The 25,919-nt window shown below is 49.2% G+C and overlaps 1 protein-coding gene across 2 annotated transcripts in view; it reads left to right on the forward strand.

Annotated features, from left to right (window-relative positions):
• RNF220 (ring finger protein 220) overlaps window positions 1-25,919 on the forward strand; it is a 264,249-nt gene that overhangs the window by 213,719 nt on the left and 24,611 nt on the right. For both annotated transcript variants that reach the window (XM_053575977.1, XM_053575978.1), the window contains exons 3-5: window positions 8,702-8,834; window positions 19,920-19,968; window positions 23,344-23,445. In XM_053575977.1, the coding sequence (XP_053431952.1) occupies window positions 8,702-8,834; window positions 19,920-19,968; window positions 23,344-23,445 (284 nt within the window). The remainder of the gene's footprint in view (window positions 1-8,701; window positions 8,835-19,919; window positions 19,969-23,343; window positions 23,446-25,919) is intronic.

Below are 25,919 nucleotides of genomic sequence, written 5' to 3' on the forward strand. Positions count from 1 at the left end.
AAGCAAGTTAATTTTTGCCATCAAGAAATTTACAATCTGGCTCAAGCACCTATAGCTCAAGCGGCTAAGGCGCCAGCCACATACACCAAAGTAGGCAGGTTCAAATCTGGCCCAGGCCCATCAAATAACAATGACAACTACAACCAAAAAATAGTTGGGCATTGTGGCAGGCGCCTGTAGTCCCAGCTACTCAGGAGGCTGAGGCAAGAGAATCGCTTAAGCCCAAGAGTTTGAGGTTGCTGTGGACTCTGATGCTATGGCACTCTATCCAGGGTGACAGCTTGAGGCTCTGTCTCAAAAGAAAAAAAAAAAAAAGAAATTTACAATCTAAAGAGGGTGATAGGTCCCACATGCCTATAATCCTACTACACTGGGAGGCTGAGGTGGATGGATTGCTTGGGCTCAGGAGTTTGAGAGCAGCCTGACCAAAATCGAGACCCTGTCTCTAAAAATAGCTGGGTTTTGTGACTGGCACCTATAGTCCCAGCTACTCAAGAGGCTGAGGCAAGAGGATTGCTTAAGCCCAAGAGTTTGAGGTTGCTGTGAGCTATGACACGCCTGCACTCTACCCAGGACAACAAACTGAGATTCTGTCTCAAAAAGAAAAAAAAGAGTGACAGACACATAACAGACAACAATAATTCTGTGTGACAAGTGCCCTGATAGAAGTAGCACAAGAGGCTCTGGGAACACAGAGGAGGCACCTAACACAGTCCAGGGGAGTCAGGGAAGGCTACCTGGGAGAGAGAGTCCTGCCTTGAGTCCTAAAGGATGAGTAAGAGTTAGCCAGCTTGTGCACGGGGCCCCTGCCATATCCCTTTTGGTTGTTTGGCAAGCCCAGGGCAGAGACAAATAGGCCTGTTTGGTTCCAAGTGACCCTGGGACTGCTGAAAATGTCACCTCTGCACCTTGAGCACCAGCTATTACCCTGAGGTCTGGGCAAGATGCTTTCAGAGCATCCCCGGGCATCAGCAGATAAGGATGGGCCACAGCTAAATACACGTCTCTCCCCTGCCCGCCCTACCCCCACCTCCTCGACCAGGGATGCCTATTAATCCTGACAAATGATGACTTACGAACATGTAATGCAAACTGATTCATCATACATTCAAATCCAGCGCCCCGCCCCAGCGGGAGGCCCCAGCCAGACAAGTGTATTACACGGATAATGTATTTGACGTATTAATAAAACCAGCCGCACTGCTCTGGCGCGGGGACTGGGGAATGCCAATATACGATGACAGATCACATATTGATGAAATCCAGATGTTTGGAATCATAGTCTTGGGGCCTTGTTCATATTGACTGAAAATAAAAAATGCTGTCTGTCAGCATATTAACTCTTCCTGTCCCACACTCAGCAGAGGTGCCAATCATGGTTTTCTGGAGAGAAGGAGGAAGGGAATGAGAAGAGGGGTGAGTGGATGAGAAATTAGGTGGTTTGGATGGATGATGGATGGATGATGTGGAGGCTAGACTACGGAGGTTGTACTACGGATAAGATGAGCGGACGGGACACTTTTCATGCCTTATGTCCTTGACCTTTTAGCAGTGTTTGACCCTTCTGATGGCACTCCCTCACTTCTTGAAACTCTTTCTTGGCTTCCATGACATCACACTTTCCTTGTTTTCATCCTACCTCTCTGCCGTTCCTTTTTAGTCTTTGACGACTTAAACTTCCTTTACCTGTCAGAGTTAATCAAGGGTCTATTCCATACTCTTGCTGTACACATTCTCCCTAAGTGATCTCTGAATTTTACTTATTTATTAATTCATTCAATAAATATTTATTATTTACCATATGCCAGACATTGTTCTAGGCACAAAGGATCCAGTGGTGAACTTTCATTCTATATGTCAACATCTCCCAGGTCTAGAATTCTAGCTCTGGCTCATGTATATGCTGCCTATTTGGCATTTTCACATGGCTATCTTAAGAGTTCCTCCAAGTACTTCTGAACTGAACTCATTTGCTTCCTTACCAAGCCCAAGCTCCTCGTCCTGTCCATAAGTTGGTAAATGGTCTACCACCTAGCAGGTGTTCAAGCCTTAAAGTCATCCTTACCTCCTTTCTGTCTTTTAACTCCCATGTCCAATCCATTTCTTTTCATCCCCATCATCACCGTCACCTCTCCTTGAGTGAGATGACCTCCTGAACAATCCTCCTGCATTTACTCTTGCCTCTTAGACCATTCACTACTTTGCAGTTAGAATGATCTTTTTAAAAGGCATGTCTGATATGTCACTCTCCTGCTTAAAACTCTCTGGTGGCCTTTTATTGTATGTTAAAAATAATATCCAAAATCATTAAGAGTAGTTAAAAAGCCCTCCAGGATGTGGCCTCTCTATCATCATATCTCAGTGCTCTGCCCTCACTCCTTCTGTTCCAGCCACACTGGACTTTTTTCAGTTCTTCCCTTAGGCTATCTTCCTTCTGTACCTTTAAACATGCTATTTTCTACCTAGAACACCATTTCCCTCAATCATTGCTTGATTGGTTCCACTTATCCTTCAGGCCTTTGCTTAAATGTCACTTCCTTCAGATGATATACTCCCATGGTTCCATGTACTTTTATTTTCCTAAGACCATTCTGGGGGAAATTGTTTAATGTTTCTATCCATTGTTAGGTCCTAAGCTCCAGAGGGCAGAGACTGTCTCCATCATACTCATTATTTTCTATCATCTACTATGTATACAATGGCAAACCCATAGCAGTCCAATAGATGTCTGTGGAATAGTATCAAATCATTAGCTAGGTGAGTGTGTGGATAGGTAGGTACTTGGATATTGTTCAGATTTGGAGTAAGACAGACCTGGATTTAAATCCCCACTCTGAACTTTGTGGATCTCTCTCTGCCTTGTTTTGAGCACCACTGTCCTCATCAGTGTGGCAGAGATAATAACACCTACCTTGCAGAGCTGTCATAAGGATCAAATGAGATAAAACATGTGCACATTAACCTACTGCCTAACATTATATAATGATACTCAATGAACAGTTGTCATAATTGGTCAGATAATGGATAAACAGGTGGATAGATAGAGGGACACAATGATGTACAAACCAATAAATAGATAGGAAGAAGAAACTTCTCTGTACTCAGGGTACCTACTGAGTGGTAAAAGATCTTGGCCATAGCAGGGAAGAAGGCCAGATACAGAGCAAAGCAAGGCTGCTGTCAGGACGGGGCAGATGTAGGCACAAACAACAAACTGTGGTAGTGTGCTGAAAACAATAAGGACTCCTCACTTGTACACAGCCTTGAATTAATCATATCTTCACAAAAGTCCTGGGAATGAGATATTATGGTCTTCATTTCATTAAAGGAGAAATGAAGCTCAGAGTGTTAAGCTATTTGCTCAGGGTCACACAGCTAATAAGAGGCAACTCCACTGAATTCTACTTGATGTTCTATTCTGTGTTTTGATCACTAGGAAATGGAAGCCCTTCCATTTCAGGGAAGAGGATATACACGTGTACCTACCACAAACACACACATATACCCACATATATACTCTCTGAAGTCCCAGTCTCCATTGCTGTTGTCATTAGAGTCACCCTCACTGTCACCCAAGCAGGCACCAGACATGTCTTCTGCAGTTGGCAGAGAAAAGATAAGGTGGTGTTTGCTACTTAGACAAGCAGAGGCAAGAATGGAACTCCTATGGAACAGAACTAGGACAAGCCAGAGAGGCAATCATGTGGTGGGGAGCAGCAAGACCAGATGTGGGTTAGTGAGTGAGGGGAAAGCTTTCCCTTCAACTGAGATCCTGGGCCTCATATGTCCAATTCTATACCAGCCTTCCCTACGGAAGATGGCAGAGAGAGAACACCCCCAGCCAACCTTGGGAACAGTGGCCTGTTCCCAATGGTCAAGTGATTCCCAACAGAGGAGGGCAGCAGAGGGCTGATCTAAGACCCCCAGGTACCCAAGGCCATGGCTCCAAGGCTTGAGGGCTGCACTGGCAGGAGCCTGGCAGGCTAGGGAGAGGACCGCCTTGCCTTGACCTCTGCTTACTCAGCAGGCCTATCCTTCTTCACTCCTGTTGGAGCCTGGCTGTTGTCAGGTGGAGAAGATATTCTAGCAGCTCAGCGAGGGCAACCAACCCTCTGGAGGTCATGTAAGTAGAACACCTTCAGGTCAGGTTGCTCTGACCCTCACTCAGACCCTGCCTCTGCAGAGTCACCTTTGAGTTGAGGTTGCCCCATGTAAGGCTGAGGATAGGGTCAGGCCTCTTCCCCTCCTTGCCCTCCGCCTGCTTGGAGGATACCTGCGGCAGGCAGAAGTGAAGGTGGCAGGCACTGCCGCGCTGGGGTGGTGGGGAGGGAGGCGCGGTAATGAATGTGGACGGGAGGCAGAATGAGCGATCCATCTTTGCATGGGAGGGGAGGAGGCTGCAGGCGTTCCCCCCACGCACTCACACACTCAATCAGGCGCTGTCAGACCTCCGGCCGCCTGGCATTTTGGTGAAGAATCTCTCAGCTAAAAATTGTTGTCAGTCCCATTTCCTCGTTATCAGTGCAAGGGCTGAGGCAGCGCCCGGGGATTAGCAGAACAGCGAGCGCCTGCACCTGCCATCCACTGCCGATAACACTGGGCCTCCCGCCTCACCTCCCCCATTCATCATCTTTAGCACTGACAGCCCGTCCCAGTCCCTGTCCCCTCCTCGTGCTTCCGTGCATGCTTCCTGCATCTCCCTACTATGCTGCTCAACCTGGCTCCCTACCTCGTGCAGGAGCTAAATCTCCTGAAGAGGGCCAGAATTCAACCAGAGCCTGGATGACTTAGGCCACCTGTGGCAAAAGGGCGTGGCCAGCTAGTGGGGGCCTGGGGATGTCCTGGACAGGAGAGAGGAATGCTCAGGGAGAGGATTCTCTCCTACAGCCTGCCTCAGGTGGGCTCAGGCTGCCTACCCCAAGTGCTGCCCATGGTACTGGAGCAGGGATTCCTGCCTCAGACGGGCAACTTGGATGAGGACATCCCAGGGCTTTGCCAAACATGGACTCCCAGATTCTGGGAACTGCGGAAGGTAAGAATCAGAGGATGCCTCCTCCCAAGCCTGGGAAGAGCAGGGGGTTGAGGGGCTTCATTTCCACCCCAACAAGACCACAGCCCCCTCCTCTTGGCCATCCCCAGCGGTTTTATGGCCCATTTTATGGCCACTGTAATGGCCCAGGTCAAAAGCTTCAGGGAGCTGTATTCTGGGAATTATGCAAACGAGGAGCAGGCCCAGGGCCAGAGTATGGATTTTGTCATTAAACCTGGACAGGCCATGTCATTAGTGCAGTAAAACCTACGTCATGACCACAGGTCTCAATATAAAATTATAGGGAACACAGTGGGGGAGGGGACACAGGGGGCCCATGGCCACGCTGACACCTGCCATTCTAACCCCTGAGAAAATAGGGGTGGGAAGGACAGCATAGGCTGCAGGGTCCCTCTGCTGATCCCTGTCAGTGCCATTCCTGAAGCTGGGAGCCAGGAAGAGGACCCAGTGTCCCACTAGGGAAACTGAGTAGCTCAGAAAAGTAGAATTTCCCCATGGCAGCAAAGCAGATGAAGTGAGAACAGGTATATGGGAATGCTAATGCCTGGTCTCCACACTTAGAAAGAGGAATCTGGACTCCAGAAAGCCTAAAAGCCAGACTTGGTGTCCTCAGCTGAAGGAGGCTGAATCCCTGATATTTCCACCTCAGCGCACGCCCCACATCCTGGGTCCTCCTCTTTCTTCTGCCTTTACACCCCAGGTCCTGCCTTGATGATCTGTCCCTGACTTTCCCTTCATGTCTCCTGTTGAGCAGTCTCTCCCCTGTGGGTCCTCCTAGCCCTCCTCTGCCCCTCCAAGGCCTCTATAGTCCTGGTCCATGCCTCCCTAGCAGTTCTTACCTGCATGACAGGGGACATGGGCTTTCTTTTTTGGCTTTCCCACTAATTTGGGGCCTTCTTGAGGCCAAGAATATGTTTTATTTATCTCTCAGCTCCAGATTATACCTGTCATAGAATTGTTAAATATTAATAAATGTTCGCTGAGTGAATACATAAATGAAGCCATGAGATCAAAAGCCAAGTACAATGTCTGTGTCCAGTTCTGAGCTTCAGTTTCCCTATCTATAAAATAAAGATAATGGCCTGGAGAATGTCTAGGGTCTCATTCACTTCTGAGATTCTCTGGCTAAGTAAAGCTAGGGGCAGGGCTGAGACTGCCACACCTCATCTCCCACCTCCCAGATCAGGGCCACACCTAATTCTTTCACTCAGAGCTGCCTTCCAGTTGTCCCCTAAGCACCTGAGACACAGCCACCACTATCCACATGATAGGGAGGACTCTTCCCCTCCTCAGAAATCTAGCCACATATACTGGAGCCATATCTACCCCACCCTGGCCTATGTAAAGCCATACCCAGCACCCCAGCACCCCAGCCCCACAAAGGTTATCCAGCTTCTAGGACAATCTGCATTTTCTTACCACCTTTCTTGTGTCCCTTCCTCCTTTCCTCTTTCTTGCCTCATCATTGAGCATCTACTGTGTGCCAGATCTGCAATAAATTGTCTATAAATACAAAAAGGGGGAAAAAAGATTTGTAGGAAATATTCCCTGCCCACAAAGAACTCACAACTTACTCATTAATTCAATCATTTGCTCCTGTTCTCTGCCTGGTAAACTTCTAACGTGCAACTTAACTTCTTTGTTTAAGCCTTCTCTTTTTGCTGCTCCTCAAAATACACAGAATGAAATGCAACTTTCTTTGAGGCCTCAGATGCTGCACCATCATCAGTAATCATCCTCAGTCTTGAGGGATGATTACATCAAGGGGAGATAGGCTCTTGTGCTCAGCCTGGTCTGGGAGCCTCCTCGGGTGCAGGGCTGCTATATTTAGCATATGGAAGTACAGGACATCCAGATACATTTATGGCTCAGGGTGGGCAGAGTGGCAAGGGAGGGGGTTTTAGCCGTGGAGGAGGGGTGCACTAGAACCTTCAAGGTCCTTGCTAGCATGCTGTGCTTTGGTTGCTATCAAGGACAGAGTCAGGAATACGGTTCAGATTCCCAGCTAGCCCTCATGTGCCTATGCATTGGGGTACACAATTTGAAGGTCACTTTTGGAGGGACAAAGCCCAGAATCAGTGAGACTTATAAGAGGCCAATCCAAGTGGGAAACTTGAACAAGGAGAGCATGAGAGAAGCCAAATGTCTGGGACTTGACTATTAAGTGAAGGTGGGAGAGTAGTAAGGCAAGGGAGGGGCTTGCATGAGTCTGAGGTTACTGGCTTGGGTGATTAGGGTAATTGGTAGATAAAAGTATTGTTCACGGCTCGGCGCCTATGGCTCAGTGAGTAGGATGCCAGCCACATACACCAAAGCTGGTGGGTTGGAGCCTGGTCTGGGCCTGCTAAACAATACTGATAACTGCAACCAAAAAATGGCCAGGCATCGTAGCAGTCACCTGTAATCCCAGCTACTCGAGAGGCTGAGGCAAGAGAATCGCTTAAGCCCAAGAGTTAGAGGTTACTGTGAGCTGTGACACTACAGCACTCTACCGAGGATCATAGTGAGAGTCTATCTCAAAAAAAAAAAAAAAGAAAGTAAGAAAGAAAGTATCATTCACTGAGATGGGCAGAGCTGAAGAAGAGCAGGTTTGGAAGGGGTGAAGGAGTTGAAAAACTTAATTTTGGGGCGGCGCCTGTGGCTCAGTGAGTAGGGCACCGGCCCCATATGCCAAGGGTGGTGGGTTCAAACCCAGCCCCGGCCAAACTGTAACAAAAAAAATAGCCAGGCGTTGTGGCGGGTGCCTGTAGTCCCAGCTGCTTGGGAGGCTGAGGCAAGAGAATCACATAAGCCCAAGAGCTGGAGGTTGCTGTGAGCCGTGTGATGCCATGGCACTCTACCGAGGGCAGTAAAGTGAGACTCTGTCTCTACAAAAAAAAAAAAAAGAAAAACTTAATTTTGAGGTTCAGATTCATATAGGACATCCAGATATTGATGTCCATTAGGTGTTTGAATATAGGGATCTAGAGAGTACAAGAGGGATGTGGGATAGAAATGCACATTCTGCAGTCAGCAGGACACAGGTGGGAATTATGGCCGGAAGAATGAATGAGGTCAGCCAGCATACAGAATGAGAACAGAAGTCCTGGGAAGAAGTGAGGAATTCCAAGAGAATGCTACCCTAGAAGTCACCTGGTCCTTTTCCATCTTTCTGAGTCTTTCTGACTGCAAGGGCCTCAAAGACAGGGACTAGGCTTGATTTCATTCTCTGTCCCCACTTCCCTGCACTGGTCTACTCTGGTGCCTAACACCAGAGAACGTTTGTTGATGACTGCAGGAATGAGTCCCCTTTCTCCCTTTCTTTTCATCCTCTAGATCTGGGGGAAGTGAAAACAGTGAGGAAAGGAGAAAGACAGAGGGTGCATTGGATATTCTGGGGGTGAGATGATTAAATGGAGGGATCGAAGTTTGACTGCAGAGCATTGACTGTGTCCCAGTAGATTTCTGAATGGGGCAACTTGCTAGGGAGGCACAGTCTCTGGAGCTGCAAACAGGAGTAATGCTCATAGGCTCTGAGACTCTCAGGCTCACCCCTCTTCCAGGCCAAGGAGCCATAGGGGGCAGCAGAAGGCTTGGTTTGAGGACTGGAAAGCTGTTTTTCCCTCTGCGGGCCAGCCCAGTTCATATGTCTGTCTCTTTTTTCCTTACCAGGTAAGAAGAAAGCAGCAGCGTTGTTTGACAGCCAGGCCCCGATTTGCCCCATCTGCCAGATCTTGCTGAGGCCCAGCGAGTTGCAGGAACATATGGAGCAGGAACTGGAACAGCTGGCCCAGCTGCCCTCAAGGTAAGCCACCTGCTGGGAGCCTGCCTGCCTGAGGAGTCCACTCAGGGTTCTGGCCACCACGTCCCAGAGCAGCTGTGTGGCATATACCTCAGGCCGTAGGGAGTAGGCACAACCGTGCTGCCATTCCCTGCTACTCTGCTTTCAATCCTCAGATCCTTTGGCTGAATGGTGCGGCCTTTCTCTTCTTGCTTTATTTTTGGAGATGAGAGAGGAGCACTGCCAAGTCGAGCCTCGGAGCAAGATAAGGGAGCAAGTTCTGGGCCTGGCAGCCCCTTCAGAAGTATAGCCCTGACCAGGAGTGGTGGCTCACTCCTGTAATCCTAGCACTCTGGGAGACCCAGGCAGGAAGACTGCCCAAGTTCCTCCGTGAGCAAGAGTGAGACCCCATCTCTTCTAAAGATAGAAAAATTAGCTGAACGTGGTGGCAGGAGCCTGAGGCAAGATTTCTTGAGCCCAAGAGTTTGAGGTTGCTGGGCGGCGCCTGTGGCTCAGTCGGTAAGGCGCCGGCCCCATATACCGAGGGTGGCGGGTTCAAGCCCAGCCCCGGCCAAACTGCAACAAAAAAATAGCCGGGCGTTGTGGCGGGCGCCTGTAGTCCCAGCTACTCGGGAGGCTGAGGCAAGAGAATCGCTTGAGCCCAGGAGTTGGAGGTTGCTGTGAGCTGTGTGACGCCACAGCGCTCTACCGAGGGCCATAAAGTGAGACTCTGTCTCTACAAAAAAAAAAAAAAAAAGAGTTTGAGGTTGCTGTGAGCTATGGTGCTACAGTACTCTATCCAAGGTAACAGAGTGAGATTCTGCCTCAAAAAAAAAAAAAGAAAGAAAGAAAGCAAAAGGCCAGGCACGATGGAAAAAAAAATACGGTCTGGTCCTGCCATCCATGAATCTCAAGCTCTGAAAGGTGACAGTCTTTTTTTTTTTTTTTTTGGTGACAGTCTTTTTTTTTGAGACAGAGTCTCACTTTATCACCCTTGGTAGAGTGCTATGACATCACAGCTCACAGCAACCTCCAACTCCTAGGTTTAGGAGATTCTCTTGCCTCAGCCTTCCCAGTAGCTGGGACTACAGGCGTCAGCCACAACGCCCAGCTATTTTTTTGTTGTTGTTGCAGTTAGGCCGGGGCTGCGTTTGAACCCACCACCATTGGTATATGGGGCCAGCGCCCTCCTCACTGAGCCACAGGCGCTGCCCTTGGTGACAATCTTGAGAATGTGCTCAGGGGTGTTCCATTCTGTCCATCCCACCTCACTTCCACTCTTCCTCCTGTATCGCTGCCTGAAAAACTGAGCTGAGCTCCTGGTGGAGGAGCTAGATTACCAAAGGGAGCAGAGAAGAGGTATGACAAACTACCTAAAATCTTAGCAGTTTAAAGCAACCACTTCAGGGTGGCGCCCATAAGCTCAGTGGGTAGGGTGCCGGCCACATACACCGAGGCTGCAGGTTTGAACCCAGCCTGGGCCAGCTAAACCACGACAACTGCAACAACAACAACAGAAAATAGCCAGGTGTTATGGCGGGTGCCTGTAGTCCCAGCTACTTGGGAGGCTGAGGCAAGAGAGTCCCTTAAGCCCAAGAGTTTGAAGTTGCTGTGTGCTGTGACGCTACAGCACTCTATCAAGGGCAATAGCTTGAGACTCTGTCTCAAAAACTAATAATAATAATAATTAATAAATAAAGCAACCACTTCATTGTGCTTGTGGAATCTGTGGCATCAGGAATTCAGAGGGAATAGAGGGCATGGCTCTGTCTGCTCCAGGATATCTTGGGCCTCGGCTGGGAATACTTTGTGGCTGGGAGGTAGGGTCACCCCGAGGCTCCTTCACTCACAAGTCTGACATGAACAATGCATGTCTGCTGGGACCTCAGCTGGGGGTGGACCCAAAGTACCTACACACGGCTTCTCCAGGTGGCCTGGGCTTCCTCAGAGCTTGGTAGCCTCAGGGTAGTTGGACATCTTACATGGCAACTTTGGGCTACAAAAGCAAATGTTCCAGCTAACAAGATGGAAGCTGGATCACTCTTTATAACCTAGCCTCACAGTCACCTAATGTCACATCCACTGTACTCTATTGATTAAGGCAGGATAAGCCCACCCCAGAATTCAAGGGACCATACAAACTCTCTCCTTTTTTTTTTTTTTTTTTTTTTTTTTGAGACAGGGTCTCAAGCACAGCAACCTCCAACTCCTGGGCTGAAGTGATCCTCTTACCTCAATTTTTCTATTTTTAGTAGAGATGGGGTCTCGCTTTTTGCTCAGGCTGGTCTCGAACTTGTGAGCTCAAGCTATCCACCCACCTCAGCTTCCCAGAGTGCTAGGATTACAGGTGTGAGCCACCTCGCCTGGCATACCACCCTCTTTTGATGGGAGGAGTGGCAAGGTTATAGAAGAGTATGTAGGAAGGGAAATATGATTGCAACCATCTTTGGAAAATACAACCTGCCACAGGATAGCAGCCTGCCCAACTCTTATTCAGTTCAAGTCTTCAGATGTGACTCATCCTCTTCCCTCTACCTTCTCCCCTAATGTCCTGTGCAGGCTGCAGGAGAGCCAATAGTGACTCAGAAATGGCCCCTGCCCTCAGAAGAATTGAGAATGGGATGGAGACTGTTATACAGGAAGCACCAGATCTGGAGGCACCAAACCCAGCATAGAGCAGAGAAGCCTTCCTCAGGGAGGGGGGTGCTGAGCTAAATTTTGAAGGAAAAAGTATTAGTCATCTATTACTGTGTTACAAACTACCCCCAAAACCTAACAGCTTAAAACACAAACAGTTATTATTTCTGTTTTTATGGGTCATCAATTCAAGAACAGCTTAGCTGACTAGGTGCAGTGGCTCATGCCTGTAATCCTAGCACTCTGGGAGTCTGAGGTAGGTGGATTTCTTAAGCTCAGGAGTTCAAGACCGGCCTGAGCAAGAGAGATCCCATCTGTACTAAAAATAGAAAAAATAGCAGGGTGTTGTGGTGGATGCCTGTAGTCCCAGCTACTCAAAAAGTTAAGGCAAGAGGATTGCTCAAGCCCAAGAGTCTGAGGTTGCTGTGAGCTATGATGCCATGGCATTCTACCCAGGGCAACAGAGTGAGATTCCATCTTTTAAAAAACAAACAGGCTAGGCTCAGTGGTTCACGCCTGTAATCCTGGAACTCTGGGAGGCTGAGGCACGTGAATTACCTGAGCTCACAGGTTCGAGACCAGCCTGAGCAAAAGCAAGACCCCCATCTCTAAAAATAGCCGGGCCTTGTGGCGGGGCGCCCGTAGTCCCAGCTACTTGGGAGGCTGAGCCCAAGAGTTTGACGTTGCTGTAAGCTATGATGCCATAGCATTCTACCAAGGGCAACAAAGTGAGACTCTGTCTCAAAAAAAAAAAAACAAAAAGTAAAAATAGCTTAGCTGGGTGATTGTGGGTAACTGTAGCTACTTGCTGGGAGTCCCTTATGAGGTTTAATCACAATGTCAATCTAGGCTACAGTCACCTGAAGGCAGGATCCCTTTCCCAGGTTGCTCACCCACATAGCTTTTGGCAGGAGGCTTCAGTTCCTTCATAGGTGGGTCTTTCCACAAGGCAGCTCGAGTTTCCCTACAACATGGCAGCTGACTTTCCACAGAAGTGGGAATGAAAATGTAATGCAAAGAAGACTAAGGAGGAAGCCACAACACTTTTTAAGATCTTATCTGGAAAGTCACTGGGCAGCACCTATGACTCAAAGGAGTAGGGCGCTGGCCCCATATGCTGTAGGTGGCAGGTTCAAACCCAGCCCCAGCCAAAAACTGCAAAAAAAAAAAAAGAAAGAAAGAAAGTCACACACTATTGCTTCCACTGAATTTTATTCTATTCATTAGAAGCAAGTCACCAAATCCAGCCTATGCTTAAGGGAGGAGAATTATGTTCTACTTCTTTTTTTTTTTTTTTTTTGTAGAGACAGGGTCTCACTGTACCGCCCTCGGTAGAGTGCTGTGGCGTCACACGGCTCACAGCAACCTCCAGCTCTTGGGCTTACGTGATTCTCTTGCCTCAGCCTCCCGAGTAGCTGGGACTACAGGCACCCACCACAATGCCTGGCTATTTTTTTGTTGCAGTTTGGCCGGGGCTGGGTTTGAACCCACCACCTTCGGCATATGGGGCCGGCGCCCTACTCACTGAGCCACAGGCGCCGCCCTACGTTCTACTTCTTAAAGGGAAGAATATAAAAGATTTTGTGGGCACAGAAGATTATACTAGTGATAAAAAATAATGATCCTTGTTGAACACTCACTATAGGCATTGATTTATTTAATCTTCACAGCAACCCTCTGAGGTAGGTGATAATCATCATCCCCATTTTATAGATGAAGAAACTGAGATGCAGAGAGATTAAGTGACTTTTCTAAGGTTGCACGGCTAGTACATAGTGAAGATTCAAACCTAAGCAACCTGACTCTAGCGTCCCTGTTCTAAACCACATCACACCCCCACACGCCAGATTGGCCCACCTCGGCAGAAAGTAAAAGAAACATCCTTCTGCAGCTGAGTGCCATAGCTCAACTGTCCAGGAGCAGTGCTGTGAAATTTGCTCCCAGTGGCAGACTTTTCCCTAACAGGATTAGAGTATATAGGAGGGGCCTGCTGAGCCTTATAAAAGCAGTGTGTAGGTATGACTCATACCTGTAATCCCAGCTCTTTGGGAGGCCAAGACAAGAGAATCACTTGAAATCCGGAGCTGAAACCATCCTGGGCAATGTAGTGAGACCATATCTCTGCAAAATATAAAATAATTAGCTGATGACCAGGTGCAGTGACTCATGCCTGTAATCCCAACACTCTGGGAAGCCAAGGTGGGTAGATCACTTGAGTTCACAAGTTCAAGACCAGCCTGAGCAAGAATGAGACCCCATCTCTAAAAACTAGCCGGGCATTGTGGTGGGTGTTTATAGTCCAGACTGCTTGGGAGGCTGAGGCAGGAAGATCTCTTGAGCCCAGGAGTTTGAGGTTGCTATGAGCTATGACACCATGGTACTAAACCAGGGGCAAGAAAGTGAGACTTTGTCTCAAAAAGTAAAATAAAATAAAAAACGGGGCAGCACCTATGGCTCAGTGAGTAGGGCACCAGCCCCATATACCTATGGTGGCAAGTTCAAACCCAGCACCAGCCAAACTACAACAAAAAATAGTCGGGTATTGTGGTGGGCACCTGCAGTCCCAGCTACTCAGGAGGCTGAGGCAAGAAAATCACCTAAGCCCAAGAGCTGGAGGTTGCTGTGAGCTGTGAAGCCCCAGCACTCTACTGAGGGCAATAAAGTGAGACTCTGTCGCTAAAAAAAATAAAATAAAATAAACCTTCACTAACAGTGGTGGTGCATCTGTAGTCCCATTTATTTGGGAAGCCAGGGCAAGAGGATTCCTTGAGCCCAGGAGTTTGAGGCTGCAGTGAGCTATGACAATGCCATTGTACTCCAATCCGGCTGACAAGAATGTACTCTGTCTCCAAAAAGAAAAGAAAGAAAGAGAGAGAGAGAAAGCAAAGAAAGAAAGCAGTAGGCCCCAAGGGTCTGGAGAATGTCCCCACTCTCTTCTGCCTCCTCAGTGGAGGCTACACCATAATCTAGCCTGGGGCCCATCACACAGTACACTGCCCAGGGCATCCGCTCTGCCAATAGCCTTGCTCGTTCCACCCGCAACCATGACCCTGCACATCCTCCCACAGCATCCCTTACTTCCACAACCTTACCCTCATGTCCACCCAGAGCTCCCAGCCTCTCGCTACCAAGCCTTGCGTGCCTCTCACGTTCCGGCCCGGCCCAGCACCCTACACCCATGCCCCCTCAGTCCGTGTGCGACCTGCGCCCCCGGCACGCCCCCCACACCGGGTGTCTGACAGCCGGACAGCAGGATCTGCACAGCAAGTGAAATTCCCGTCGGATCGATAAAGCCGAAGCGCTGGCGGCGACGGGTCGATGGTTTTATCTGTCTCGGCCCCGCCGCGCCCGGCGCGCTGACAGTCGGACCGGCCGGCAAAGGCGTTCAAGGGCAGCCGCGCCCGCCGCCCCCTCCCTAGCCTCTCCCGCCCTCCCCCGCTGCGGCCGCAGCGCCCACCGGACTGCAGGCTGGACCGGCCCACCGCCGCCCTCGTGATTTATCTGGATTTTTAATTGGAAAAAATTTGCGAATTAATTGATTTCAGGAACTTGCCAATTAACATTGTAATTGGGTGCGTGATAAATTCCCGAGGAGCGTGTCAGCCGGAGTAGGGTTGGTAGCAGGGACAGCCCCAGCCTTTGGCTGCCCTTGCCCCGCCCCTGCACGCTCTCCGGAATGGGGAGGAGAACAGAGGAGGTTCAGCACTTTTACCCTCCCGTTAGCTCCCTGAACAGACAGGGCCTTAGACCAGCCATTTCACAGATGGGGAAACTGAGGTAAGCCAGAGGGCAGAGCCTGTGTGTGCATCTCTCACAGAATGCTGGGCAGAGGCCAAATGAGGGCCTCTCGCATTCATGGCTTGTGGCCTAGGCTTCCTGCAGCTCTCCTGCCCTCCCTTCTCCCCTTTGCTCCCCTTCTTCCCTTTCCTTCTGGCTCCCGTACCTCTCCTACCCTGCCTTTGCCTCCTTGCCCTTCCTGACCCTTCCTCAGCCTTGCCAGGTCCTGAGTCGTGGATGGTGCTGTTGGGGTGCCCTCCATAAACAAGAACATGTCCCTCCCTCCACATGGCTGCTGCCTAAAGAGCTCTTCGGGGTGGGCCTGGTGTTCTGCCTCTGCCTCCATCTGCCCAACAAACAACACGGAGCAGGCCCCCCCAGGGGAGCAGGCTACTATCTCAGATGCACCCAAGGGCTCACAGAGAGAATCACAGAGAGAACCAGGGATCTTCCAGTTCCAAAGCTAGGGTTGGCTGGTTTTCACAGCCACGAGCACAAACAACATATGAATACAGGGCCACACAGGTGCACACACAGCCATTCCAACCCACAGAGATGTACTCACACACACTGTCCCTGAAAGAATCACCTTCCCATGTATGTCACTGCCACAGGTACCCAGGCACACAGACACAGGAAGAGCAGACAGAACTCCTGTTGGCAAAGCCATATACTTTTCAAAGCAGTTAACCATTTGAGACTAGAGGCTGTGCCCACACACCTCCCTCGCCCCATACTTTATCTTTCCCTTTCTCTTTTTTTTGCAGTTTTTGGCCAGGGCTGGGTTTGAACCTGCCACGTCCAGCATATGGGGCTGGTGCCCTACTCCTTTGAGCCACAGGCGCCGCCTATCTTTCCCTTTCTCAGTCCTGCACAGGGACACCATTAGACCCCATGACTTGGTCAGATGGAGCAAAGAGGGAAAAGTTAGATCAAGGACAGATTGTGGAGGGCCGTCAATGTTGAAGGGTGTTCTAGAGGAAGTCAGGTAGGTAGAACTTCGATGAGCCAGGATGTAGCATGATCAGCAAGATGAGCATTAGGGGGCAAACAAGGAAGGTGGGTTGGATCCAGGGGAAAGATAGTGAGGCTGACCCAGGATAGCGTCAGTGGCAGTGGGCATGTACAATGGGAATGATGAGAGACCAAGCAAAGGAAGAAACTGGAGTACTTAGCTGGGGTGCTTACTGAGAGGGAGCTTTCTGCCCTGGAAATTGGGTCAGGTGTGGAAGCAGAGAAGTCGGTGTCTGAGGGAAGGCGGGGACAACAGACAGGGCTGGGGCAAGCTAAGCTTAAGATGTCTCTAGGACAGTGATGGGGTACGGACTGGATGTGTACAAAGACACTCAGGGGCATAGAGAGGGGGCTGAAGGTTGAAGGGGGCTGGCCTCTAGACTTCTCTGTGGCCCTTAGGCGGGAGTTTCCATCCAGAGGGATGAAAGTGGCTTGGGCATGGAGAGACTGCACAGGGTGAAAGTGGGACTTGGCTTGGTGGGTCCTGAACTCTGAGATCTTCTCTGGGAGGCTTCTGGAGCCACTGTGAGATCTAGCCTCTGGACCGGGAAACCAAACTGGGTCTCTGGCCAGGGTTTTCAAAGGGCTGAAAGAAGCCAGAGGGAGGCTGGGTGAGTCTAGAGAAGCTGCGGGGTGTGGAGATGGCAGTGCCCCCACCCCCACTTAAGCCTTATTTAAGGCAGGCCTCGGTGTTTGGTTGGGTAATGAACTAGATAAACAATTCCCCAAATAGATTAAAACGAAGTGTAACTTACAAAGGCGGCTGGTGATGATGGTTTATTCCCGGGCAGCGCACCATTTCTTTATTTCCAAGGATAATTCAGTGTAAATCACCTTAATTAAAAGTGTCAGCCCAGCCCATGAATATTGTACTTAGGAACGCGTTTCCTGGGTCCCAGTTATAATTTAAAACCCATGGATCACTAGGCAGCGAGCGACTGAGCAAGGGAGGAAATCGTTGGGGGCAGGCTATGGAAACAGGGAGGGACGGGGAAGTCACAGCTGATGGGCTGGGCGGGAGCCAGGGCTCAGATTTCTCTTCTGCAAAGCAGGCCCTACAGCTGATTCCTCAGTCTCTAGGGGCCTAGCTGGTCTCTGGGGGTGCCCAAGAAAACTTGGGAGGACATTATGTTGTTGGAGGGAAGGTAGGGAGGGGGCCCTTGCTCAGAGAGGGGGAAGGAATCTGAGGTAGTACTAATACAGTGCAAGGGAAAGGGAAGAGCACTGCAGGGAAAAGATTCACAGGAGTGATGGCAAAGGTACTCTGGCCCCGAATGTACCCATCACTGTTCACCAGCAGAGTAAACTGAAGCCCAGAGTCAGCAGGACCCTCCCCAAAGTCAGATGGCAGGCAGAGAAGAAAAGGAACTCAAGTTCTTCTCTCTATACTAAGCCCTGAGTATCTCTCTCTCTCTGTATTTTTTTTTTTTGAAGACAGTCTCACTCTGTTGCCCCAGGCTAGAGTGCTATGCCATCATAGCTCCCAGCAACCTCAAACTCCTGAGCTTAAAGGATCCTCTGCACCTGGCCAGCCCTGAGTATCTGGGCGATGGTGTGGGCGATTAAAAAGCATCACTTTGGACTTGACCAGACGTCAACTCAAATCCCAACTCCTCCATGCACCATGCCAGAACATTAAGGTGTCAAGTGACCTGGTAGTCAACTTTGTAAAGTTTAGAGAGAGCACATATTAAAGCCTGTACCTATCATATATAGTGGGTACACAGTGCTCATTCATTCCTTCCTTTTCTGCTCTCATCTGATCTAACTTAGACAACTTTCAAATCCCAGTCGGAGGTGAGACAGGGTGAGTGCAGTGTTATGCGGTAGATGTCTCATTTCTGTACCTGTCAGTCAGAATGGCAATGTCAGTATTTGTTTACTGAGTGAATGAAAGAGTGGAGGAATGATAAAAGTCATGAACTCACAAACTAGTTGCTCTTTGAGAGCAGATCCCTGTCCTCTCTGTGTCCCCAAAATTGAACTTGTTGTGGCTTTGATGCTCCCACTATGCGACTGGACTGGCTGATAGCTTTGTGTTTACACTCAGACCCTGGCCTCACTCTGCCACTGGTCCTAGCAGCCTCTGCACTGTAATGGATGTGTGTTGGTGTGCATGTGTATGCATATATGTCTACATTGTGGGGACAGGTGTGTCTGGGTGTGAGTCAGTACACATGGTGTCTATACCTATGCACATGCTCACGTGGACTTGTGTGCATGGCCCCTCTCATCTTGTCTATGTGGCTGACATGCATCTGTCTTTATGGACATGTCTCTAGGAATAGGTCTTGGTGGCTCTGTGCATCTGAATTGGTGTCTGAGTCTCCAAGTTGACTGCATGTATCTGTGTGCCTATTTTGAGCATCTACAAACATGTGTGAATCTGCCTTCACACCAGGGTTTCTCCACCTTGGCATTGTTGACATTTTAGGGTCAGATAAATCTTTGTTGTGAGGGACTTCCCAGTACACTATAGGATGTTTAACATCCTCTACCCATAGACTCTTGTAGTAACTGCCCTATCCGATCCAAGTTTTGACAATTAAAAATGTCTCCAGATATTGCCAAATGTCCCCAAGGCAGGCTATCTGCTCCCCACTGAGAGCTGCTACTTTATCCTGAATCTGCCTATGCTATTGCTTGCATATCAGTGTCTCTGTGTCTGGCCCTGTGGGTGCCTGAGCACATCTGTGGGTGTTCCTTATGTCTGCTGCACTCAGCCTCGATGTACCTCACGTACCCTGCCTTGGCTATGCAGAGTATCTCTTGTGCTCCTCATGTATACCTTGGATGCATGTCTGTGCAGGACCACATGTGAATGGGCTGTGTCTGCCTGTGTGCATGTATCTGTGTGTGTGTGCACACGCACGTGCATGTGAATATGTCATCACAGGTATGGCAAGTGTAGTGGGGGTGGCAGGCAGGGAGGAATAGGAACAGGGATATTAATGTTTCTGAAGTGGATCTGATTTGATACGTCTTGTTCCATTGTCAGCATCTGTTTAGCGGGGATTTGTAATACTTTGTGGCTCTGGATCACTCATGCTTAGCACGGGATGTGGACTTGCATACCAATTTTGTTATTAAACACAGTCCTTGCCTCCCCCACAGCCCATCCATCACCTCCCGCCTCAGCCCCCGCCTGCTCTGAGCCGCCCACCATATTTCAGGGCCCAGCTCCCGCCTGCCTGCTGCCCCCGATGCCGGAGGGCTTGGGGCTGACAAATTGAATCAGGGGGAGATCATTCCTGGCCTAACACAGTTTGCAGCATGTTGGAGGGAGAATTGACAAGAGCCCTGTCAGCTGCATCATCCTAATCCCATGGGAGTTAAGCACAGACTGGGGACAGGGGGTGGAGAGAAGGGGCCTCCAGGGCAGGCAGAATCTTCAGGGCTGATACCGAGAGTCAGGTAAAATCCCTTTCCACACATCCACTGGAAAGTCTACCATGCCAAGACGCTGGCCTAGTGTCTGTGTCCCCCTCCCAGTGGCTGGCACTGGCCCTTGACCCCTGATAGAGGCTGAGCTCAACTGGGCTTGAATGGACTGGGTGGAGCTTGGCTGAGCCGGGCTGGGCTATGCTGTCTATGCCTTCTCACTCTGGGGTCTTCTTGCTCCCCTACCCTTGCATGCCCTGGGCATAGGTAGAATGGTCACCCTGTTCTCTTCTTTCTTAGCAGCAAGAATTCCCTTCTGAAGGATGCCATGGCTCCAGGCACCCCCAAGGTAGGTGGCCAATTATGTGTTTTCCTCCTGCTTTTCTAACCTCGACCTATCCAGAATTGGTTCCTCCTGGAAAAAGAGCACTTCTTGGATTACCAAATGTCTCCAAGGCTTGAATGTTAGCCTGAGCCCTAGGGCTGGTATCTGTATGTGTGGCCTGTGTGTGAGTAAGGGTGTGCTCATCTGACTTCCTCACCTTCCATCCAAAAAAGAGTCAGCCATGAATGGCCTAGGGGAGTGTGGGTGACTCAGACACTGAGGTTGGGAAGACTCAAAGGAGAAAGGTGAACTGTAGAAGGTGAAGAAAGATACAGAAATGCAGATCAAGATAGTACAGGGCCTGAGAAGCCAGACCATGGTGTGTGTGGGGGGTGTGTGTGTGCGTGCGTGCGTGCGTGCGTGCGTGCGTGTGTGTGTATACTTTGTCCTGAGAGCAACAAGGACCCAGGAAAGATGCTGGCTTCATTTGGGGAGACAGTTTGCAAAACAAACATGATGGAAGAGAGACTTAGAGATTTTAAAGCATCAGATGGAAAAAGGAAAAGTGAAGAGTATCTAGCTCCAAGGAGAGACCAGAAGGGACTTAGCACAATGATATAATTTGTTCCAAGAACTCCCCAGAGGTGGCCACAGAGGCAGTCAGTACTACTTCCCCAAAGGTAATGATTTTGAGGGGATGGGGACAGAGGGAGGACTAGTCCCTCACTCACTGAGCATCCCCTGCCCCACACCTTGGGATAAAGCTGCATCTTTCTTACAAGTTCTCACAATAATCAGAAAGACAGGAATCCCCAGCCCATTTTATAGGTAGTGAGGAGTGGGGCTGAAGCTTTGGGAGTAGATAGGATCAGTGAGGCAGAGTGTACAGAGAGATTAGAAGCCAAGAGGAGACTTCCCGGAAGTCCTGCACTTAGTGTCAGATGAGGTACAGGAGGCCAGAAGGAGACAGAGGAGCAGTCACAGGATGGCATGGTATCTCCAGATCCTAAAAGAAAGGTTCAAAATGCATGGGGTGCCTGGCAATCAATAGGGGAAGGCTGGAGAAGGGCCCATTGTACTTAAGAGTCTTAAAGTCACTGAGATGACTTTAAATTACTCTCTGAGAGAGTAGTTTGGGGAAAAGGATCCAGAGTGACAAGTATCCAAATAGGAAGTGTGAGGGTGGAACTTTGCACCTTCAGTCAGAAAACTCATCAACTGCAGCAACCTGGGAGAGGTGCAACAGAGAACCCAGCCCAGCCTTGGGGTGGTGCAGACGCTGGCCAAGGAGGTAACACTCTCCCAGACCTAAAAAGAAAAGATGGGGAATGCCGGGCAGCTATGGACTCACAGCGGAGAAGACACACTCACTGACCATGGCCCAGCTGTAACGGACAGCTTCTAGATCGGCTCCCACCACCCATGACATCTGACACCTAGGGAGGGCTGGGGACTTGGACACCAGTGAGGCCAGGGTTCTAAGGACAAATCCCAGCAGATGTGATCCCCCTCTATACCCAGCTCCCCACATACACAGACTCCTCACATACACATAGGAGGTCTAAAATGTTCAGACTGCTGCACCCATGGACACAGACCTATTTATTATCAGACACAGAGATAGGGACACTTGCTCACCCACTTTCAGCTATATGCTCACACCCCCAAAGCAGAACAGGTCACAGTCTATCCTCTGCCTTGACCTAGGCTTTAGGGAAGCAGAACATGGGTGGAAGGGGAAGGAGGTAGAATGTTCAAGCAAGGGACTGAGAGGACAGGGAGAAAGAGGGAGGGAGGAGGAGGAAGAGAGGACAGGGGGCCCTAGACAAGATTGATGGCCTCATTGCCATTAAGAAAAAAATTAGCCGGTGGCGGCTATCATATTAAAGGGTGAAGAAGCCGTGAATTATTTTCTTAAAGATCTTATCGCTTACAATGATAATTTTACCTTCCAAAAGGCCACTTTTAATGAGGCGAAGAGCCAGGCAAAAAGTCATGATTTAAGGCTGGGATTTTTTTTTCAAAACACATTTTACTGCTTTTTGGTCCATGTTTAAAAAGCGCCAGTGACCTTTTTTTATTCCACTTGCCCCAGGTGTAATGCTGAGGCCTCTTAGGGTTTCTAACCTAGAGAGAATGAGAGAGAGAGGAGAGAGCACATAAGCATGAGCTTTCTCATGGGGTAAGAGGGGGACCCACACTGTTCCCCCTCCTCCTCCCCATCTTCCTTGGGACCAGAAAAGGAGAACGATGTTTCCTGAGAGCACCTCCTTTCTGATCTGGGGGCTAATTCACCCACTAGCTGGGCTTGGGTGGGTGAAGGATTGCCAAGTTGCAGAGAACCCCACCCAGGACCTTTCTAGCCTCTTTCCTCTGCCAGCTCCTGGGAAGTGGGTATGTCAGAGAGCCTTGCCAAACCGTAGCTGTCCCTTTGCTTCCCAGGGCCCTTGCCTGAGGATATGCAGCATGGCCACCACATGCAGGTCACATCCTAAGGCTCACTCGGAGATGAAGGATAAATGGCTGCTTCATCTTACCCAAATTGCTTTCTTTGAGCTGTCACTGGCGATTTGGCATGGTTTTCTAGGCTGGGGAAGACTCCTAGGGAATTGTGCACTTCCGGCTCAGAGCTATACAGACGGGGAAAGTGGGGGGAGGAAGTATGGATTGCTTTCAGGCCTCCAGGCCCCAGTTTGCTGCTGAACAGGCCTTGGCAAGAACTGGCTCTCAGGCAGAATGTGCCATGTGGTATTTAGAATTGTGTTGCTTACACACAATTTCAAGTAGACAGTTTATTAATCTAAACTGCAGAAGTATGTAGAAGAGGCCATGTAGGATTGACGTGGGGGGGATTAGTTTTGCTGGGGTTGTGCTGAGGTCATAGCCACAGCACAGGGATAAATGGACCAGCGTACATCCCTAGCTGCTCACAGGAAACTCATACATACTATTTAATTTACTGTCTCCATAGCAGGACTGCCATCAGTCTATATTAGGGGCAGGCAAGGTGGCAGGTATGTGGCTTTGCCCCCAACCCTTCATGGGGGTCTCAGAGTCTGTGCTTTCTAAAGAAGAACGAAGCATGTATAGTCTCAGCCCACTGGAGCAAAGGTAAAGCTAAGTCAGGGGTAAGGAAGTTTGGACTCCCTCAGGGGCGTTCTATCCAGCCCCAAAATTAAGCCACCCTCTCCCATAACCACACTCCTGGGGCTTGAGCACTCTCCCATAACTATACTCCTGGGACTTGAGCACGTGGCTTCAGAATCTCAAGAATGGTCCTTCTGTCCCTCTGCCCTTCTCTTTGCCTGGGTCCCCAAAGCCCCACAGGATGGGGAACTCTAGGGAGTAACAATAGGTCTCATTCAGCCTGAGACCACATGTCCTTATTTCTTTTTCCAGTCCCTCCTGTTATCTGCTTCCATCAAGAGAGAAGGAGAGTCTCCAACAGCATCACCACACTCATCTGCCACTGATGACCTGCACCACTCAGACAGATACCAGGTGAGGAGGGTGTGGTGGGTAGCCATTAGTAAGCCCACTTGGGTGAGAGCGTCAAGGAATGCCTGGTACTAACTCCTCCCCTGCCCAGCAGGCCAGAGAAGAGGCCTGAACTGTGGTTCCCTCTGTGTCTAGTACCCTTATGTGATCTCAGAAGGCACAAGGGTCAGGGAATGGGTCTTAAGCAGATGGATTTTAGGGAGAGATACCAAGGTCACCTGGGCTCCTGTAGGCTCTGAGCACCTCCAAAGCATCTTATCCATCAGAAAGTATCCTATGGAGTTTCGTTTCATGAGGGACCCAGAGACATAGCCCAGAATCACCTGAAGATTTTAAACTTCAAAAGCAGAATCCCTTAAGCAAGTAACCATTCAATCCTGCCAAACTTTTGTACCAATAGAAATACTGTAGACATTGCCTATGTATTGGGCAAACAGGAAAGAAGTAATAACACAGTCTTAAAAGGTCAGAGCAGGAGGGAATACCTAAGGGTAACATCTTAGCTTTGTGGTAGGAAGGACAAAGAACTTGCCCCAGAAAATTGTGTCTGACGAGAGATGGAGCCCAGCCTTTGGGATCCTCAGACACATGAAAGAAAACAGGGCCCTACTCCAAGGAATGTTTGTTTAACTGGTAATAGGGCTTCTTAGGTAGGCTCAGTGTGAAAAGGGGAAAACAGCCCTGATCTGATGTGTCAGACCTATAAGCTGAGGCAGATAACCAGAGAGTTCTTGGTTGGAATTAGAGAAAGGGGTTCTCTCAGGCACCCTTTCCTCCTAGCTGACGAAGTCTAGCCTTAGGGTGTGAGCTCAGAGAATACAGTGTCAAGTGTGGGCTGAAGGTTGAACAAGCTTCTACTGCCCGACTTCTATGAGACTCCAAATGCATAGCCCAAAGTGGCTGCCCTGGGGAGGGATTCCTTCTCTCATGAACACTGGTTTGAACAAGGAAGCCCAGTCAGCCCTTGGAGGCATTGCCCTGCTCCAGACAACACTGGTTCAAAGCAGAGTCATGACCCAACCATAGGAAATTCTGGTCTGAGAGGAAATAGTCACAAAGCTCTGTTCTAGACAGTCCTAATCCAGAGGGATAGACAGAGCCCTGCCTTAACAGCCCATTCTCCCTACTTCACCACAGCAGCCTCACCATCTGTCAAGCTAGGAAAACAGTAAGCAAGCATCAGGCAAAAATTGCCTCAACTCCCTCCCTGGCCCCCATTCCTATCCCCAAAATATTAGTATTTCTTTTATATTCTAGAGAATATGAACACACTTGCCTAAGAAAACATATGTCCACATTCATGTACCACACATCCACACACATTTGTATGCAATATTTTACATACAACTTCAGGAAGTTAGAAATCTCTAGAACCCATCCAGGTACTCCTCAGAGGTCTTTGGAGCCCAGATTAAGATCCAACACCATGCTCTAGATTCTAAGTACACCTTCTAAAGGACAAATCAGGTTAGGTTATTCCTTGCAAAATAAAGCTCAAGCTCCTTACCATGGCATGGAGGCCTTCTGTGATTTTCGACTTGTATTTGTAGCTTCCATTCCTAATACTGCTCTCCAAGAATGCAAGGGGCCATGTTCACCTAATTATGCTAACCACTCCCTGAATATGCTATTATTTGCTTGCTTCCATGTATTTACATATGCTATTTCTTCTAATAGGACTATTTTGCCCCACCCCATCAAATTTCTTTCTTTTGGTGGGGAGGGTTGTTTTTGTCACCCTCGATAGAGTGCTGTGGCTTCATACCTCACAGCAACCTCAAGCTCTTGGGCTCAAGTGATCCTTTTGCCTCAGCCTTCCAACTAGCTGGTACTACAGGCACCTACCACAATACCTGGCTATTTTTCAGAAACAGGGTCTCACTCTTGCTCAGGCTGGTCTTGAACTTGTGAGCTCAGGCAATCCATCTACCTCGGTCTCTCAGAGTGCTAGGATTACAGGCATGAGCCACAGTGCCCAGCCCTCCCATGAAGTTTCTATTTATTATTCAATATCCTGCCCAAATATTATCTCCTCCAGGAAGCCCTACTGGATTGTTTCTTCTCAGGCTCCTTGTGTTATTGCCTTATTGCCCTATGTTGTAATAATCTGTTTAGGTATACTTCAAGCATCTACCTGTGTATAACAATCCATCCCAAAACTTGGTGGCTTGACATAAATTATCTCTTACGATTCTGTGAGTTGACTGAGTACTGCCTGACTCATGCAGCTTGTTCAGCTGGAGGAATGGCTGGGCTAGAAAGTCCAAAATGGCCTCACCACATGTCTGGAAGATTGGGGTGCCTGGGTTCTCTTTCACGTGGGCTGTCATCCTCCAGTAGGTTGGATCGGCTTCCTTATTGATCAGGGCAGTGTCACCACAAGAAGGTGAAGGCCAAACATGAAGGCCCCTTAAGAGGCCTAGAATCTGGAACTTACACATCATTCTTACCACTTTCCTTTAGGCAAAGCAAGTCAC

The sequence above is a fragment of the Nycticebus coucang genome, chromosome 22 (assembly GCF_027406575.1).
Source record: "Nycticebus coucang isolate mNycCou1 chromosome 22, mNycCou1.pri, whole genome shotgun sequence".
NCBI lineage: Eukaryota > Metazoa > Chordata > Mammalia > Primates > Lorisidae > Nycticebus > Nycticebus coucang.